General features: G+C 42.1%; 1 protein-coding gene across 1 annotated transcript in view; it reads left to right on the forward strand.

The window, feature by feature from the left end:
- The window catches only part of PELI2 (pellino E3 ubiquitin protein ligase family member 2), a 209,502-nt gene that overhangs the window by 41,058 nt on the left and 147,745 nt on the right, over positions 1 to 20,699 (forward strand). Inside the window, exon 2 of the mRNA XM_082619461.1 lies at positions 18,425 to 18,554. Coding sequence (XP_082475587.1) covers positions 18,425 to 18,554 — 130 coding nt within the window. The remainder of the gene's footprint in view (positions 1 to 18,424; positions 18,555 to 20,699) is intronic.

Genomic DNA, 20,699 nt, shown 5'->3' on the forward strand with positions numbered 1-20,699 from the left:
GAAGAGACTGTCCTTTCTCCACTGTACATTCCTGCCTCCTTTATCAAAGATAAGGTGACCATATGTCCGTGGGTTTAACTCTGGGCTTTCTATCCTGTTCCATTGATCTATCTTTCTGTTTTTGTGCCAGTACCATACTGTCTTGATTACTGTAGCTTTGTAGTATAGTCTGAAGTCAGGGAGCCTGATTCCTCCAGCTCCATTTTTCGTTCTCAAGATTGCTTTGGCTATTCGGGGTCTTTTGTGTTTCCATACAAATTGTGAAATTTTTTGTTCTAGTTCTGTGAAAAATGCCAGTGGTAGTTTGATAGGGATTGCATTGAACCTGTAGATTGCTTTGGGTAGTAGAGTCATTTTCACAATGTTGATTCTTCCAATCCAAGAACATGGTACATCTCTCCATCTATTTGTATCATCTTTAATTTCTTTCATCAGTGTCTTATAATTTTCTGCATACAGGTCTTTTGTCTCCTTAGGTAGGTTTATTCCTAGATATTTTATTCTTTTTTTTTTTTTTTTTTTTTTTTTTTTCTTTTTTGCGGTATGCGGGCCTCTCACTGCCGTGGCCTCTCCCGTTGCGGAGCACAGGCTCCGGACGCGCAGGCCCAGCGGCCATGGCTCACGGGCCCAGCCGCTCCGCGGCACATGGGATCCTCCCAGACCGGGGCACGAACCCGTATCCCCTGCATCGGCAGGCGGACTCTCAACCACTGCGCCACCAGGGAGGCCCTAGATATTTTTTTTTTTTTTTTTTTTTTTTTTTTTTTTTTTTGCGGTACACAGGCCTCTCACTGTTGTGGCCTCTCCCGTTGTGGAGCACAGGCTCCGGATGCACAGGCTCAGCGGCCATGGCTCACGGGCCCAGCCGCTCCGCGGCATGTGGGATCTTCCCGGACTGGGGCATGAACCCGTGTCCCCTGCATCGGCAGGCGGACTCTCAACCACTGCGCCACCAGGGAAGCCCGGCCCTAGATATTTTATTCTTTTTGTTGCAATGGTAAATGGGAGTGTTTCCTTGATTTCACTTTCAGATTTTTCATCATCAGTATATAGGAATGCCAGAGATTTCTGTGCATTAATTTTGTATCCTGCAACTTTACCAAATTCATTGATTAACTCTAGTAGTTTTCTGGTAGCATCTTTAGGATTCTCTATGTAGAGTATCATGTCATCTGCAAACAGTGACAGCTTTACTTCTTCTTTTCCAATTTGGATTCCTTTTATTTCCTTTTCTTCTCTGATTGCTGTGGCTAAAACTTCCAAAACTAGGTTGAATAAGAGTGGTGAAAGTGGGCAACCTTGTCTTGTTCCTGATCTTAGTGGAAATGGTTTCAGTTTTTCACCATTGAGGACGATGCTGGCTGTGGGTTTGTCATATATGGCCTTTATTATGTTGAGGAAAGTTCCCTCTATGCCTACTTTCTGCAGGGTTTTTATCATAAATGGGTGTTGAATTTTGTCGAAAGCTTTCTCTGCATCTATTGAGATGATCATATGGTTTTTCTCCTTCAATTTGTTAATATGGTGTATCACGTTGATTGATTTGCGTATATTGAAGAATCCTTGCATTCCTGGAATAAACCCCACTTGATCATGGTGTATGATCCTTTTAATGTGCTGTTGGATTCTGTTTGCTAGTATTTTGTTGAGGATTTTTGCATCTATGTTCATCAGTGATATTGGCCTGTAGTTTTCTTTCTTTGTGACATCCTTGTCTGGTTTTGGTATCAAGGTGATGGTGGCCTCATAGAATGAATTTGGGAGTGTTCCTCCCTCTGCTATATTTTGGAAGAGTTTCAGAAGGATAGGTGTTAGCTCTTCTCTAAATGCTTGATAGAATTCGCCTGTGAAGCCATCTGGTCCTGGGCTTTTGTTTGTTGGAAGATTTTTTATCACCGTTTCAATTTCAGTGCTTGTGATTGGTCTATTCATATTTTCTATTTCTTCCTGAGTCAGTCTTGGCAGGTTGTGCATTTCTAAGAATTTGTCCATTTCTTCCAGGTTGTCCATTTTATTGGCATAGAGTTGCTTATAGTAATCTCTTATGATCTTTTGTATTTCTGCAGTGTCAGTTGTTACTTCTCCTTTTTCATTTCTAATTCTATTGATTTGAGTCTTCTCCCTTTTTTTCTTGATGAGTCTGGCTAATGGTTTATCAATTTTGTTTATCTTCTCAAAGAACCAGCTTTTAGTTTTATTGATCTTTGCTATCGTTTCCTTCATTTCTTTTTCATTTATTTCTGATCTGATTTTTATGATTTCTTTCCTTCTGCTAACTTTGGGATGTTTTTGTTCTTCTTTCTCTAATTGCTTTAGGTGCAAGGTTAGGTTGTTTATTCGAGATGTTTCCTGTTTCTTAAGGTGGGATTGTATTGCTATAAACTTCCCTCTTAGAACTGCTTTTGCTGCATCCCATAGGTTTTGGGTCGTCGTGTCTCCATTGTCATTTGTTTCTAGGTATTTTTTAATTTCCTCTTTGATTTCTTCAGTGATCACTTCGTTATTAAGTAGTGTATTGTTTAGCCTCCATGTGTTTGTATTTTTTACAGCTCTTTTCCTGTAATTGATATCTAGTCTCATAGCATTGTGGTCGGAAAAGATACTTGATACAATTTCAATTTTCTTAAATTTACCAAGGCTTGATTTGTGACCCAAGATATGATCTATCCTGGAGAATGTTCCATGAGCACTTGAGAAAAATGTGTATTCTGTTGTTTTTGGATGGAATGTCCTATAAATATCAATTAAGTCCATCTTGTTTAATGTATCATTTAAAGCTTGTGTTTCCTTATTTATTTTCATTTTGGATGATCTGTCCATTGGTGAAAGTGGGGTGTTAAAGTCCCCTACTATGAGTGTGTTACTGTCGATTTCCTCTTTTATAGCTGTTAGCAGTTGCCTTATGTATTGAGGTGCTCCTATGTTGGGTGCATAAATATTTACAATTGTTATATCTTCTTCTTGGATCGATCCCTTGATCATTATGTAGTGTCCTTCTTTGTCTCTTCTAGTAGTCTTTATTTTAAAGTCTATTTTGTCTGATATGAGAATTGCTACTCCAGCTTTCTTTTGGTTTCCATTTGCATGGAATATCTTTTTCCATCCCCTCACTTTCAGTCTGTATGTGTCTCTTGGTCTGAAGTGGGTCTCTTGTAGACAGCATATATATGGGTCTTGTTTTTGTATCCATTCAGCCACTCTGTGTCTTTTGGTGGGAGCATTTAGTCCATTTACATTTAAGGTAATTATCGATATGTATGTTCCTATTCCCATTTTTTTAATTGTTTTGGGTTCGTTATTGTAGGTCTTTTACTTCTGTTGTGTTTCTTGCCTAGAGAAGTTCCTTTAGCATTTGTTGTAAAGCTGGTTTGGTGGTGCTGAACTCTCTCAGCTTTTGCTTGTCTGTAAACGTTTTAATTTCTCCATCAAATCTGAATGAGATCCTTGCTGGGTAGAGTAATCTTGGTTGCAGGTTTTTCTCCTTCATCACTTTAATTATGTCCTGCCACTCCCTTCTGGCTTGTAGAGTTTCTGCTGAGAGATCAGCTGTTATCCTGATGGGGATTCCCTTGTGTGTTATTTGTTGTTTTTGCCTTGCTGCTTTTAATATGATTTCTTTGTGTTTAATTTTTGACAGTTTGATTAATATGTGTCTTGGCGTATTTCTCCTTGGATTTATTCTGTATGGGACTCTCTGTGCCTCCTGGACTTGATTAACTATTTCCTTTCCCATATTAGGGAAGTTTTCAACTATAATCTCTTCAAATATTTTCTCAGTCCCTTTCTTTTTCTCTTCTTCTTCTGGAACCCCTATAATTCGAATGTTGGTGCGTTTAATGTTGTCCCAGAGGTCTCTGAGACTGTCCTCTGTTCTTTTCATTCTTTTTTCTTTATTTTGCTCTGCAGCAGTTATTTCCACTATTTTATCTTCCACCTCACTTATCCGTTCTTCTGCCTCAGTTATTCTGCTATTGATCCCGTCTAGAGTATTTTTTATTTCATGTATTGTGTTTTTAATCGATGCTTGATTCATCTTTAGTTCTTCTAGGTCCTTGTTAACTGTTTCTTGCATTTTGTCTATTCTATTTCCAAGATTTTGGATCTGGGAAATAGAATCTTGGATCATCTTTACCATCATTATTCTGAATTCTTTTTCAGGTAGAGTGCCTATTACCTCTTCATTTGTTAGGTCTGGTGGGTTTTTATCTTGCTCCTTCTCCTGCTGTGTGTTTTTCTGTCTTCTCATTTTGCTTATGTTACTGTGTTTGGGGTCTCCTTTTTGCAGGCTGCAGGTTCGTAGTTCCCGTTGTTTTTGGTGTCTGTCCCCAGTGGCTAAGGTTGGTTTAGTGGGTTGTGTAGGCTTCCTGGTGGAGGGGACTAGTGCCTGTGTTCTGGTGGATGAGGCTGGATCTTGTCTTTCTGGTGGGCAGGTCCACGTCTGGTGGTGTGTTTTGGGGTGTCTGCAGACTTTTTATGAGTTTAGGCCACCTCTCTGCTAATGGGTGGCGTTGTGTTCCTGTCTTGCTAGTTGTTTGGCTTAGGGTTTCCAGCACTGTAGCTTGCTGGTCGTTGAGTGAAGCTGGGTGCTGGTGTTGAGATGGAGATCTCTGGAAGATTTTCGCCGTTTGATATTATGTGGAGCTGGGAGGTCTCTTGTGGACCAGTGTCCTGAAGTTGGCTCTCCCACCTCAGAGGCACAGCACTGACTCCTGGCTCCTCAATTTGGGATGATGTGTTGTCTATTCATGTATTCTACAGATGCAGGGTACATCAAGTTGATTGTGGAGCTTTAATCCGCTGCTTCTGAGGCTGCTGGGAGAGGTTTCCCTTTCTCTTCTTTGTTCTCACAGCTCCTGGGTCTCAGCTTTGGATTTGGCCCCGCCTCTGCGTGTAGGTCGCCGGAGGGCGTCTGTTCTTCGCTCAGACAGGACAGGGTTAAAGGAGCAGCCTCTTCGGGGACTCTGGTTCACTCAGGCCGGGCGGGAGGGAGGGGCACGGAGTGCGGGGCGAGCCTGCAGCGGCAGAGGTCGGCGTGACGTTGCACCAGCCCGAGGCGCACCGTGCGTTCTCCCAGGGAAGCCGCCCCTGGATCCCGGGACCCCGGCAGTGGCGGGCTGCACAGGCTCCCGGAAGGGCGGTGTGGGCAGTGACCTGCGCTCGCACACAGGCTTCTTGGCGGCGGCAGCAGCAGCCCCAGCGTCCCACGCCTGTCACTGGGCTCCGCGCTTTCAGTCGCGACTGGCGTCCGTCTGTGGAGCTCCTTTAAGCAGCGCTCTTAATCCCCTCTCCTCGCGCACCAGGAAACCAAGAGGGAAGAAAAAGTCTCTTGCCTCTTCGGCAGCTCCAGAGTTTTCCCGGACTCCCTCCCGGCTAGCTATGGCACATTAGCCCCCTTCCGGCTGAGTTCTCGCCGCCAGCCCCAGTCCTCTCCCTGCGCTCTGACCGAAGCCCACGCCTCAGCTCCCAGTGCCGACTGCCCCGGCGGGCGAGCAGACAAGCCTCTCGGGCTGGTGGGTGTCGCTCGGCACCGATCCTCTGTGTGGGGATCTCTCCGCTTTGCCCTACCCAGGTATGTGGGGAGTTTCTTGCCTTTTGGGAGGTCTGGGGTCTTCTGCCAGCGTTCAGTAGGTGTTCTGTAGGAGTTGTTCCACGTGTAGCTGTATTTCTGGTGTATCCGTGGGGAGGAAGGTGATCTCCGCGTCTTACTCTTCCGCCATCTTACCCGGAAGTCCCCTGGTGGCCCTTTCTTCATCTTTTTTTTTTTTTTTTTTTTTTCTTTTTTGCGGTATGCGGGCCTCTCACTGTTGTGGCCTCTCCCGTTGCGGAGCACAGGCTCCGGATGCGCAGGCCCAGCGGCCATGGCTCACGGGCCCAGCCGCTCCGCGGCATATGGGATCCTCCCAGACCGGGGCACGAACCCGTATCCCCTGCATCGGCAGGCGGACTCTCAACCACTGCGCCACCAGGGAGGCCCCCTTTCTTCATCTTATATTACTTTCTTACGTAGTCAAGGGTCTATTTCTGGAACATTTCTTCTCCATTGGTTTGTGATTTTTGTTCTCAAGTAATACATTGTTTTAATTATTACAGCAATAATACTACCTTAATATCTTCTTTTCCTACAGTTAATACCCCTTATTTCTAATTCAGTTTTTTTAGTTAGACTAGGATTATTTTAGAAGTGTTTAATAAAAATGGTAATAGTAAGCATCTTGTTTTGCTCCTGATTTTTAATATAAATGCTTTTATTTTACTCTTTTACCTTTAAATAATTATGGGAAGGAAATATTCTTTTATTTTCAGCTCTTAGAAACATTAATCTGAAATGGATGAAGACTTCTATCAAATGCCTTTTCAATATATGAATTAAATCCGAATTTAGAAGTTGTTTATAAAGTGAATTTTTATATGTGAATCACACTTTGCCAGAACTTACATTGCACATTGCAAAATGTGTCCCTAGAGAAAGTGTTTCAGCTTCAAGCAAAATAAATTTTTTGATACCAGAATGTTTTTTTTTCCCCCCTCAAAAGGCAGTAGGACATTTTCTTAATTACCTGATAGACAAACATCTTCAAGTGGAGAGATGGAGTTTGACAATGTCTTCTAGACCCTGGCATTATTCCAAGGAACTCTTTTAGAAACACAGTGTCCCCAAACTGTCAAATTCTAGAAATCCTGAAGACAGAATTGAACTAGGTATTGGCTGGGTATCTTGAAGATGCTCTTGATTTGACTTGCTTGAAATCTATACCAGCACTGTGCAGTCGAACTTTCTGTGATGATGGAAATGTTCTATAGCTCTGCTGTTCCGTATAGTAGCCACTGGCCACATGTGGCTGTCAGACACTTGTAATGTGGCTAGTGTGAACAGTTTTTAATTTTATTTAATTGTAGTTAAAATTTGAATAGCCTCATATAGCTAGTGGTTACCATATTGGACAGTGCAGATCTTTGCAATGCACCAGTATATATCTAAGGTCATTTGTAACTCTCGAACTGTGCTTTTCTGAATATGGCTAGAAATTTCCTAAGAATCTTCTCATAATTCAATAATTGGTAAATTGGGAAAGTTGCACGGGTTGGGGGAACCTCTGGTGTGTTCCAGTTCTTGAATTCTTGATGAGATTCTCCCTGAATTCAGGTGATACACATGGCTGTTCACTGCCTGCTAGTATCCATTAAAAATCAGGTATTATTTGTGATAATTGACAAGTTAATATATTTTCAGGATGAATATGAATTTTTTTTTCTTTTGCAGCTGTTGGGTTAATGCTCCAGACCAAAATTAACTTCTAGATAATAAGCTTCTGTAGCACTGAGGGGTTGGTTGTACGAAAGTCATTTCCTACAGAGAGGCTCAGAAGCCCTTTTGTGTAATTGACCTGATTCACCTACTACTGGGCTGTTATAAAATGAGGTTTTAGAGAAGGCTTCCATTTCTTGAAATAAACTTGATTTTTGTACACATTTTTATTTCTAATATTTTCTAATCTTGTTTCAGCTATTAGTTATGTGTAAATGTTCTAGAAATAAAACAGTCTTCTTTAGAAAAGTTATATGAAAGGGAGTGAATCTATGTAGCATCAATGTACATGATGTAAAGCCACAAATGGCTTTATGCTTTGTAGCTCATTAAAGAGTATTTATATGTTTGATATAAAATCACCCTCCCCCATTCTGCCATGGGTAATTGAATAAAGCTAATATATTTTATAACAAATTGTCCTGAGAACTTAATTTGCATACGATATCAATTACATATCTCTTTAGTAAGGAATTGTTAGGGCATTGCCCAGTAATGTTCAAAAGTTAGATTTGCTTGCTCTGGCATGTCTGTATTTCTAGGAATTTCTAAAAATTCACTGTGCATACTCAAAGTTTAAAGTAAACAAACATTAGTAAAAGTAAGACATACATTAGTGTGATTCCTTTTAGGAGTAGTAAGAGAGGCATGCCATGAAATTTAAAAAAAGGAAAAGAGATTGGAAGGAATTATTTTAGTAGTTAGGAATAGTTATAATAAGTTATAAGTATGTAAGTTATAAATTATGAAGAGATTCCACTGCTAGTTTCTACTTCTAGCTTTAATACTTACATAAGTACTAAGGCAAGAAATCAAAGTTCTTTGTACCATCAAGTTCTTTATTTGAAATGCCTGTAGCTTAGTACATATTAGACGATGGGCCCAATGCTAGTTTAAGATGCTTCCTTTTCGAGCATCCTTTGAGATGCTCACTTTTTTTGTTTGTTTGTTTTTGTTTTTGCAGTACTCGGGCCTCTCACTGTTGTGGCCTCTCCCGTTGCGGAGCACAGGCTCTGGACACGCAGGCTCAGCGGCCATGGCTCACGGGCCCAGCCGTTCCGCGGCATGTGGGATCTTCCCAGATCGGGGCAAGAACCCGCATCCCCGGCATCGGCAGGCAGACTCTCAACCACTGCGCCACCAGGGAAGCCCCATATGCTCACTTTTTAGAGGCCTCTTATTATAGTAGAAGTTGTGTGTAAACAGTTTGAAAAAAATCAGTGCTTTGCCAAATAATTAGTTTTATCCTAATTCTTTTATGTCAAAATTTGACTTTTAGAGAGTAAGTCCTTTTTACATACACATCATGTAGCTTATTTGAGGGACCACCGATTTTAGTTGACATAATGATTTATTGAAGAAAAAGAAAAGGACATCCAATTTGATATTTTGTCTCCCTCTTGAAGAAGTATGCATTTTTTTTTTTTTTTTTTTTGCGGTGCGCGGACCTCTCACTGTTGTGGCCTCTCCCGTTACGGAGCACAGGCTCTGGACATGCAGGCTCAGCAGCCATGGCTCACGGGCCCAGCCAGTCCGCTGCATGTGGGATCTTCCCGGACTGGGGCACGAACCCGTGTCCTCTGCATCGGCAGGCAGACTCTCAACCACTGCACCACCAGGGAAGCCCGAAGTATGCATTTTTAAAAAATCTCATTCTTTATAGCCAATTTAAAAAGCGACACATTTGGAATTATCTCTAATTTTAGACTTTTTCCTTCATATTGAAAGAGTATTCTTTATATAAAACTTTCAATGGGTATATATTTTGTATTTTTGTGTTTTTAGTCCACTAAAGTTTTTGACTACTGAAGAAGCTACTTAAGTTAATTTGCTTTCGAAATTCATTTACTTTTTGCCGTATAATGCCGTGTGACCAATCATCACCAAACTCAGCGACTTGAAACTACAATCATTTGTTCTCATGACTGTGGGTTGTTGAGGTGGCTCTGCACTAGGCTGTGATGGAGTGGCTTTGCTTGCATCGCATGTATGTGGCTCGTTGTCACTCGTCCTCCTCGGCAGGTTGACTGGGACATACTCTTCCTATGGCCATGACAGGATAATCCCAACCGCCAACCACAGTGCATGCCCCTGCTTGTTTTTTTTTTCCCTGGTGGCACAGTGGTTAAGAATCCGCCTGCCAATGCAGGAGACACGGGTTCGATCCCTGGTCCGGGAAGATCCCACATGCTGTGGAGCAACTAAGCCCGTGCGCCACAACTACTGAGCCTGCGCTCTAGAGCCCGTGAGCCACAACTACTGAGCCCACGTGCCACAACTACTGAGCCTGTGCTCTAGAGCCCGCGAGCTACAACTACTGAAGCCTGTGTGCCTAGAGACTGTGCTCCGCAGCAAGAGAAGCCACTGCAATGAGAAGCCTGTGTGCCGCAACGAAGAGTAGCCCCCAGTTGCCACAACTAGAGAAAGCCCATGTGCAGCAAAGAAGACATAACACAGCCAAAAAAATAAATAAAATAAATAAATAAAGTATACTCATCCTGTAGGACTTAAAAAAAAAATCCCATTGGCTAAAGCAAGTCACATGGTCCAACCCAAAGTCCAGGGCAAGGAAGTTTACTGGAGGTATAAAGCCATGTCAAAGGGCATGTCTTCAGGGAGGAGTGAAGAACTGTGACCAGTATTTCAGTCTACCACATACAATTTATATACCTGTCTTAATTTAGGTGATGAGAAGGTAAAATAAGCAAATGTTGGAGTGATTAAAAAAGGAATGTGTGGGATTTAATTTGGTTTTCAAAATTATTAATTGGTGAACTATGTAAAGCAGTGTGGAGTGTAAAGTGGTACTAATTCTAGAGATTATCATATTAAGTGAAGTAAGTCAGACAGAAAGATAAGTATCATATGATATTACTTATATGTGGAATCTAAAAAAATGATACAAATGAACTTATTTATAAAACAGAAATAGACTCACAGACATAGGAAACAAACTTATGGTTATGGTTATGGAATTGGGGGGGAGATAAATTAGGAGTTTGGGATTAACAGATACACAAAAATAAACAACAAGGACCTACTGGGAACTATATTGAATATTTTATAATAACCTGTAATGGAAAAGAATCTGAAAAAGAACAGGTGTGTGTGTGTGTGTGTAAGAAACTGAATCACTTTGCTGTACATCTGAAACTAACACAACATTGTAAAGTAACTATACTTCAATTTAAAAAACAGGTTAAAACACATAGCTACTAATGGCAGAGCTATGACTCAGACCGTCCCCCGCCCAAGAAAAAGATGGTACTAATTCAGGAATAAGATAAAATGATGTCTTTACCTGATTCGTGAATTGTGTACAAATCTTGTACTATATCAAATTCATTTCTTGCTATACTTGGGCTTTTTCCCTTTGTGTGATATCTTCTCTTTTAGGAATCAAAAATTACTGCAGGGTAATACTTGAAAAATATTTTTCACCCATAGGGTAAAAAAGATTCTTTGACATAAATGACTAATATTATATTAATATGTATTTAATCAGAGATATTTTGGACTGTTGACGCCAACGGCAGAATAAAAGACGTTAGTCGTCAGTGTTTTAAGAGTAACATAAATAGCCTTTTCTATTCCTGACGTTTTGCATACCTTCCAGTATTCAGTAAAAACCCTCTACTGTTGGCCTCCCAGCAATGCTCAAAAATCAGAGATTCAATACAGTAAAAAAAACTTTATCTTGTGTTTTTTAGTGACAGTACCAATTTGAGATGAAAAAGGAAGGAGAATGACCTCAAAGAACTAGATGGCTAAGTATTAGATAAGAAATATTTTTCTTTTCATAAACAGTTCCTCTGTGTTTTAGGTGGACTGGATTTGCTTTCCATGCTCTTTGCTTTCGTATGGGCTGGTTGGAGGAAGAAGCAAGTAGGGAAGTGTGGCCTTTAGAGTCATAGGAGTTGAATGAATGCAGGAGAGAACAGAGTCCCTGCCCTGGTCATTGCGGATGCGGTGCTGATGAGGCTGGGGTCAGGGCCTTTCCGGATAGCTTTGCTCTCATCTCCCACCACCACGCTGCTCCAGAATCCAAGTGGTAGAATGTTAGGCCTTCTTCCTACTTTATGGGGAGGGAAAGTGAGGTTCTGAGGTGTTCAGGGACTTGCGCAAATATGGGATGGGACGCAGAGCCAGGATGGGTCTCCCTCTGGCCTTCATGCTGTATCTTTTGCTGTAGTGGGGCTGGATGAGAGTGTGTGGGTGTATAAATCCTGGAAGAATGGCTGAAAATCTTTGTGTGGGAGCAGTACTGCGTTCCTGATAGAAAGAATGTTTTAATGTTTTGCCTTGGGAAATATTTTGGTCTGGGGAAGCTAAAAAACCTCAAGATAAGGAAAACTTCAACCTGTAGCTATAACTGCCATACCTCAACTGCCATAACGATTTGAGGGGTCTTTGGAAGTGTGGCAGCAGATCAAAGCCAGTTGTTAAAATAATAGCCACAACCTTCACCCTTCTTAGACAGGATCCTGGTATTTGAGTTGGATGAAATGCCTTCTCTGTCCATATCAGATTGAAATGTTTGAAAGAGGTTTGGGAATCTCTTTTTAAACTTGAAATTGTTATTTTGTGTTGCTGTCTTTGTAGCTGAGGAAACAGTCCCATCTTAGGTAAGTTCACAGCACCAGCTAGGAAAAGAGTTGGAGCTAGAATTCCTCTCTTGATCCCTTACACCACTATTATTATTTCCATATTAATGTGGTGACTGTTTCATCGATCCCCTCCTTGGTTTTAAGGTACCACGTAGAGGTGAAGGGAAGGTACACAAAGAAATGGGAAACTCCTCAAAGAGCATCCAGTCCAAACGGTGTGAGATAAATGGGAGATCGGCTGGTGGTGTCACACAGGGTTGGTGAAGAAGGCTATTAATAAGGTTCCGTGACTTGAATCACACATGTAGGGCATGCCAAGACTTGTCACCGTGTCGTAAAGTAATCCAAAAGTTACTGTTCTGATTTTTTTTTCCATTGTGTTTTCTAACTCACTTTCATTAGCACTTATCAGTATTGTTTTATAACTATCTGTCACCTGATCTGTCTTCTCCACCTGACTGAGTCTGTTAAGAGACGGGATGTCTCGTATCCTTAGCCCCTCAGCACACAGCCGTGGGCCTGGCTCACCCCATGTACTTTGCTTGATGCTATCTTGAATGAATATATGCATCTACATATTTTATATATAAATATATTTTCATATTCAGTAGCTCTGAAGTAGCTACTTGGAGCAGAGACCATTTCCAACCAGAAATGGGGCATTGAGAATTTTCATTGGGAGGCCAAGCCCAGGAAGATTTTCTAAATGAATTGATGTTTAAAAAGCTGCAGCAGGTTATCCCCAGAGGGAGTAGACTGTAATGGTGCTGCCATAGTTAGTTCTCTGGCTGGAAATGAAAGTCTACTATTTATTTTATGAAACCGTACAATACGCAGCATTTGTTAGGCACAGGAAAATAGATATTGTTGTGTCCCTGGGCTTTATGTATGGAGTTCAGTCGGGCAGTGCAAGTCCAGATGCATCTGATAGCTTAAATAATGAGTTCGGGCTGTAATGATGTAAAGCCAGTGTCAGGCACTTACTGGTTTACGTGCATCTCCATATGCACGGTTGCAGCAGTGCGTTAGTGCGTTCACTATCGTGGTGAATTGACGTGCACTCCTCGAGACTGGGGGGCCACGGTGCAGGGGTTTATCAGACTCCAATGCCCTTCACATCTCTTGTCTCTAGTGTCCCCGGCCTGTTCATCTGCAGTGTAAAGTCTGTCTTAGCTAGTAGTTGCTTGTGATTTATATGTGCAGGTGACAGAGATACTGCTTTCGAGGGAGGGCAGAGCCTTCAGTCTGTAATGGGAAGCTGGGCTGCCTCTGGAATGTGGCCGTTTGATGCTGATGACGCCTTCACTTCTGTAGCCCACACAGGTGCTGCTCTGTGAGTTCAGACTGGTTAAGATCAAATGTGATGCCTCCGAAGTGTGGCTGGGAGCCCCTGGCACGCCCTCTCTTGCTGTTATTTCCTATAGAAAATTCTTTTTGACAAATGCATTTTTTAGGTGGCAGGCATCTTCTCAAGAATGTATCTTTATGGTGTTTGCCAGGAAATGCCTTGAATTTAAAAATTGTCAGTGTTGGCTACTGGAAAGAGTATGAAATATGGAGTCAGACAAAACCAGATGTAGATTTGAGTCCTATCTGTGCCTTCCCAGCCGTGCAATTTATGCATGTTCCAGTCATTCAGGCCTCTTATCTGCCCACGAGGAGCCTCCCTTACAAGGTTTCTTGGCACATAGTAAATGCACAGCAAATGCTACTAAAAAGAATTAATGTGTGAACTCTGAATTTTAAACCAAGAAAAAACATTTCTTACCTTGTGAGGTTTCTTACAAGGGTTTTTCATTGTCCTCTGAAGCTTCCAAATACCTTTACCACCTATTTGCCCTGCATATATGAAGAGCTACATTTTCATCACACATTTACTAAATAAGTGGATGTTTTTAGTCTCCAGAATTTTTTTTATAATTTGAAGCTTGAAAGGCAACTTGTGGGTTTGAATCAAAATACCCTTGTTTAGCAGCTGAGACAGGTATACCCGCAGCACTTGGAAATCTTATTTCTACAAACTTGCTGGCTGAAAAGCTTGCCGGGCCAGACAGCATTCTGACCCTCTTTCATGGAATAACACTTTTTTGCCTTTATGAGCAAATGTACCTTTAGATTTGGAAGCAAACAATAGTGGGCTGAAGAGTCGACAGGTAGGGAATTCGGATGGTGGGTGTGGAGCCCTCTTTTGAGGTTCTTGGCCATGAGAAGATGGGAAGGAGAGAGCATTGCTAGTTTGCTCTGAAGGTGGGTGATGTCAGTAATGACCTGTTCTGTTCCAAATCATACTTGCACATTTCTGACTGGCCTCTTAACTGATTTAACACTGTTAAAATTCTCTCTTCTCCTGTCTTTGGTAATGCAACTTTCTACTGGCCCTGGTCCTTCTGCCTATGACTAAGAAGGGTTTATTTCTTTATTTTTTTGAAGATATAAAAGGTATTTATTTTGTTTAAAATTTACATATGTTGAAAGTCACTTTTTTGACGAATAGTTCTGTGAATTACGGTTTATTTCTTTAAATGGTCATCTTTCCCAGGGTCTGTCCTTGCCTTCTTTACTTTATTCTGTACATTTTCTTGAGTAATCTCATTTGCTCTCATGATTTTAACTTCCACACCTGTATGGTGCAGGCACCCAAGTTTATAATTTCTCTTGCCTCATACATGTCTTCCCCTGGATGTCCCTGTAATTCCTATTTCTAATAATGCCGTCGCCTTGGCCTTGGCTGGGAGCCTATGTGATATTCCCTTTCTCTGTCCCTCACTTGGTGCGGCCACATCATAGGTCACCAAATACTATTGATTTTTTGCCTTTAAAACCAGGGTCCTCAACTGTAGCTGCAAGTAAGCATCACCTGTGGAACAGTTCTGTCCCAGAGCTACTGAATCAGCATCTCTTGAGACTTAGGCAAGCATATATTTTTTTTGTTTGTTTGTTTTTTGTCTTTTTGTTTTTTGCGATATGCGGGCCTCTCACTGCTGCGGTCTCCCCCATTGCGGAGCACAGGCCCCGGAAGCACAGGCCCAGCGGCCACGGCTCCCGGGCCCAGCCGCTCCGCGGCACGCGGGATCATCCCAGACCGGTGCACAAACCCGCGCCCCCTGCATCGGCAGGCGGACTCTCAACCACTGCGCCACCAGGGAAGCCCTAGGCAAGCATATTTTTATGAAGCTTCCCTGGTAATTCTCATGTTCATCTGGCATTGAAAACAACTCTCAGCAGAATTTGTTCTCCCACGGTTCTGGAGGCCTCACGTCTTGGAATCAAGGTGTCCGCAAGGCCGTGCTGCCTCTGAAGGCCTTGGGGGAGGTTTCTCCTTTGCCTCTTCCCACTTGTGGTGGCTCCAGGCTTTCCTTGGCCTGTGATCGTCTAACTCCAGTCTCTGCCTCCATCTTCACCTGGTCGTCTCCTCTCTTTCCCTGTGTGTGTCTCCTAAAGGCATTTGTCACTGGATTTAGGGCCCCCAGCAATCCAGGATGATCTCATCTCCAGATCCCTAACTACATCTGCAGAGACTCTTTTTCCAAGTAAGGTCACCTTCACAGGTTCTGGGACATGGACCTGTCTTTCTGAGGGCCACCCACTACGTTCCTCCTCAGGTTAGGATAGTTCTCCCATCTAGTCATCCTGACTCTAATCCGGATGTGCATCTTGCATGGTGCTGCCCTCGTGATTACTTTATATGCAATTATGTTAGTCCTTTGCTTACATCTTACCAACTCCCATTCTTCTTAGGGTAAAAGGCCATGCCCCTTGTCATGGAGTATCAGGGGGTTGTAATCTGGGCCCTGCCCACCTTTTACCCTCTTAGCCCTCTGCACCTCTCCTCTTGAACTCTACGCTCCCACAGTTCTGAACCACTCCTTGCCTTTGTACTTAAGATTGCCCTGCATTCCCCATTTAGTCATCTTGTTCAGATTTCAAGAAAGTTCACACTATCTCCTCTGTGAAGGCTTCCGATATGGCTCTTCCCACGTGCTTTGAATGACTGGTGCATCTTGTTGCACAAGTGTTTTATCACGCTTGTTTTTATGTCTTTCTCAGCTTTTAAGTGGAGAGCTCTGGACACGGGTTGGTTGATATTCGTCATTGCAGCTCTAGTACTTGGCATTATAAATATTGAATGAATGACCATGTAGCTTAACCTGATTCGAAACTTTTCTCATCGTGACACCGTTTTCTCCACTCTTACCTTAATTCTTTCCAGCACGATTTTTCACTGGGTGTCATGTAGATGTATTAAGTAAGCAGGCATATTAAGTGGACTGGCATATTTGCTTACCCTGAAATATCTGTGCATCTCTGCTCAGGCAGTTGAAATGAAAATGTTTTTGCATATGTTAAGGTGACATTTCTGGTATTGTGTTTTCACCTTTCTATTAGAAATGGCTTTGGGGTTGCAAGTAGCAGAAACCAACCTGAGTTAGCTGAAACTAAAAAGAATTTCACCAACAAGGGTCAGAGTACATCTGGGCCAATAGAAGCCCTTAAGGACGCCCTTTCCATCTCTTTTTGTTGCTTGTCTCTGTTCATCTGCTTCACTCCTCACTTCTCTGCTGCTTCATCACGGAACAGACTGTGACATCCCCACAGCTCCCATGCTTCCAGCTTGCAGCTCTGGCCACCCACGCAGACTGGCAGTTGTCTCTCGTCCGGCTTTGCGTTTTCCGGGATGAGAATGTCATTGGCCAGCTCGGGCCGGATGTCTGCCTCCAGCTATTCAGCTCCAGGGTGGTGGGAGGATGCTGGCCTGGCCGTTTCATTCAGACATGATGCCGGGGCTCCCCTTCGGTGTTCAGGGCTGGATTCCTGAGAAGGGATGTCATGGTGAGCAGATCTCTTCAAAAGCATCTGCCGTGCTCTTACTAGGTTCGATATCCTTGACCAGTAGTATATAGTTGAGAGTAAGATGCAGCGGAGAGCTGGGCAAGTGTGAGGGTCACAAGGAACCTTGCCAGATCTTGTACCAATTGCCTCTAGGCCACAGTGGTGAAAATGTCCCTCTAAATTGTTTAGAGCCCTGCCTTTGATTGTTTCACGTATGTTTCTCTTAATACAGGATGCTCATCTTGGTTTAAGTGACACGGAAATATATTAAGACAAAGTGAGTTTATAATGGTTGTTTACTCATGGATATGTTCTTTGTAGTAGTGATCACAGATATGTTTAAGAAAACAATGCACATTATTCTGATCTTGCCTCAGAAAAAGGAGAGGAATAAGACTTGAAACAAATGATTTTTGTATTCTAGAGACATTTTCTTGTTGCTGACGTTCCTTTGTGATGGAAATGGAGACATTAAAAACACAGCAGGAATAATTTCTGGTGATAATTTAAATCCATTGTCATACTATAGCTACTGAATTGTAAAACAAACACCACAAACCCCTTGTTCTGACTTTCACTGTTCTCAGTGGGCCTTGTGTCCCCTTTGCCATACTGGCCACCATGATCTCTGGGATTGACGGACAAGTGGCAAAGGCAGGACTTCCAGGAGAGGGTGGAGCCACCACACCACAGGCACTGCCCCTGACTTTGGTGCTCCGAGGGAGCCTTGGAGCTGTTATGTTTATCCACACAAATTTGAAACAATTCCCTTCCTTCTTTCGGTTCTCTTCTTGAAAAGAACTTCCGCCAAGAGGGAGTTGGAGAATAGACATGGCAGTGTGGCAGCATGAGAAGCGATCAGAACATACAGGGACCCTTAATCCAGAGTTAGAAAATACAGGTGAAAACGGAAACCCTCCTGCAATCCTGCATTTCTTTTAAACACTGGTACCGATTTAAGGTATTAATTCAGGAAATCTGCTTAAGGACAGTAGTGTTTTCCAGGTGACTTTTAGAGATATTTGTTAGTTTGTGGACTAAAACTCATCTTTTTTACCTTTGGGCTTTTTAATGGTCAACCTTCTTGTAGAGTCATACTTTATGTTTAATTTTGCAGGCTAGTTTTTGCTAACCTGACAGTATAGGGTTCAAATAGCAATGGGAATGAAGGTAGAGAATTCCTAACTTTTAAGAATGCAAGTAACTAAATTGGGTCTTACAAATAAAGATCCTACAGACATTAACATGATTTGCGAGTGAGAGATGAGGTTTAATTAGAATGCTAGTTTCTAACTAGTTCATTTAAAAATATTTCTTGAGTGTTTCTCCGGGGCCCATTAGGACGGCGCTTGCTGAGTTGAGCCAGCACTAATACGGCCTCTGCAGAATTTTCATTTGCTTATTTTATACTCGGTCTCTTCTGAAAAGATTTGAAGAGTCTGACTTTATAGAATAGGAAACCTGTAATTACTTTGTACATCACTCAAATTAAGTTTCTGGAAGTGATTTGAATTTCATTATAGCTGAAGTCTGTGAACCGTCTGTTTTGTGTCCCTTTGGTGGGGCGGTTAGTGGGCAAGTCTTTGTGAGCATTCCTGTCTTTTCCCTTAGGCCATCGAACTTTTATTCTTAATGCCTTTAAAATCTACAAATAAATGAACCCTCTCATCTCTGTTTATAGGTACAATGGTGCTTTACCTAATGGAGACAGAGGCCGGAGGAAAAGCAGATTTGCTCTGTACAAGCGGCCGAAGGCTAACGGAGTCAAACCCAGCACGGTCCATGTGATATCCACGCCGCAGGCATCCAAGGTAGGGGCTCCTTGGAACGGAGAGGACCGGCGGTGACTCATGGTTACTCCTGAGCAGCTGCTCTTCCCTTTCGGTCTCATTTCTCTGTGGGACAGTTTCTCAACCATTTGAGCTGGATAATCTTTGTTGTGAGGGGCTGTCCTGTGCGTTGTATGTTTCGCAGCATCCCTGGCCTCTGCCCACTAGATGCCAGTAGCACCTCAGCCCGCCCACCCCCAACTGCCGCCACCATGGAGACAACCAAAAGTAGCTCCAGGGCTTGCCACATGTCCCCTCCCCTCCCCGCCCACCCCACCCCTCCTGCCCCTTCCCTCCCACCCCACCCCTCCTGCCCCGCCCCTCCCTGCCCCTCCCGTCTGTCCCCCAGTCCTCACCCCATAATAAACCACTGATTTAGGATATAGTGGACTCAGCATATTATCAATTTAGAATAGTTATGGTTGAAAGATAAATGATGTTCTTTATCCTGAAGAGAGTTTTTATGTTAAATTTTGATATAAACCTCACTAAGATTTACTGTTTCCCTTCTGTTACTTAAGGAGTGGGTGTTTTCACATAATCTACATGTACATGGAATTGAATTTGTGTAATTATTAGAAAGATTGGAAGTAAACAGAACTAAGTGCTATAAGAAGTCTGATACATATTCCTCTTGTAAGTTTGAAGTATATAAAATGTTCATTTTTTTATGATTATTTCATTTGTTTTTTGATATATAAGTGGAGGGGAACCCTGAATTTCCATTCTGGCTGATATAGTCTATTAGATTATCTTTTAATTAAATACATTACTTAATGTGTAATATAGTTTTCTTTTTATAAAATAATTATATTTACCTGAGGTATTTCATATGGAGCACTGGCTCTACATGTTTGTTTATCATAATAGGTTTGGACCATGTGGAATAAATAAGAGACTTGCTTCCCATTTTTTACTGAAAACCCATGGTTCAAAGAGAAATGAACAGCTTCATGGAAGCATATGTGGTATTTATACTCAGTCTTAGCAACAGATCACCTCTGTTAACTTTTTTATAAAAAGTTCCTGTTGTTCTTTCTGAAGCAGTGCCACGGAAAAAGTTTGTGAGAATGTGCCGATTCAGATTGTCTTGTATTAGGGAGGGAATGGTTAGATGAGAAAATATCAAACACCAGGGAAGCAGGAAAGAATAATACATAGTGGCCAAGTTTTAGACTAGAAAAAGGGAAATAAGGTGAAAGTTTTAGGAAGGAAAGAACACTTGATAGGGTAAACAAAGGAAATCAGCCTTTCAAAGATTCTGAGAAAAGGAGGAAGTGAAATGGCCACAGAATCTTGGAAGGTCAAGGAAGTATGAGAAATGTTTTATAGCCCAAAAATATTTGGAGGGGAAGGATACCAAGACAAATGTTTTTAAGCATGTGATGATGCCAAAAATATTCTGATATTATAGACACGGTCTTTATAATTTTGTCTATATGTTGATATTTATCTTTCCTTTCTCTGGCTCTATACCTTTTTACATTTACTTTTTCTTTAATCCAAATTTTATATTAATACAATGGCTTCAGATATTTTTTAAAAAATTTATAGAAATCTTCCGTTACACAGGCTTCATGTTACAATAGAATGTGAACTATATCCTCCACTAGCTACTATTAGAAGATCGTGGCTCTTCCAGACTCATTAGCCACCTCCATCTGCTTCAGTTTTAGCTTTTTCTATTTTACCTTTATACCTAGATTTTATCTGATGTTATTTGGATTATAAGTCTTTTGGAAGCTGTCTGTCTAAATCTGTTTAAAAAAAAATCACTGAGAGTAGTATAGTAGGGACAATTGGGTTTTGGTCTTTTTTTAAAAAATAAATTTATTTGTTTATTTTTGGCTGTGTTGGGTCTTTGCTGCTGCACGCAGGCTTTCTCTAGTTATAGCCAGCGGGGGCTGCTCTTCGTTGTGGTGCGCGGGCTTCTCATTGTGGTGGCTTCTCTTGTTGCGGAGCACGGGCTCTAGGCGTGCAGGCTTCAGTAGTTGTGGCTCGTGGGCTCTAGAGCACAAGCTCATTAGCTGTGGTGCACGGGCTTAGTTGCTCTGTGGCATGTGGGATCTTTCCGGACCAGGGCTCAAACCCATGTCCCCTGCACTGGCAGGTGGATTCTTAACCACT

This window comes from Mesoplodon mirus, assembly GCF_964341445.2.
Source record: "Mesoplodon mirus genome assembly, chromosome: 4".
NCBI classification, from domain to species: domain Eukaryota; kingdom Metazoa; phylum Chordata; class Mammalia; order Artiodactyla; family Ziphiidae; genus Mesoplodon; species Mesoplodon mirus.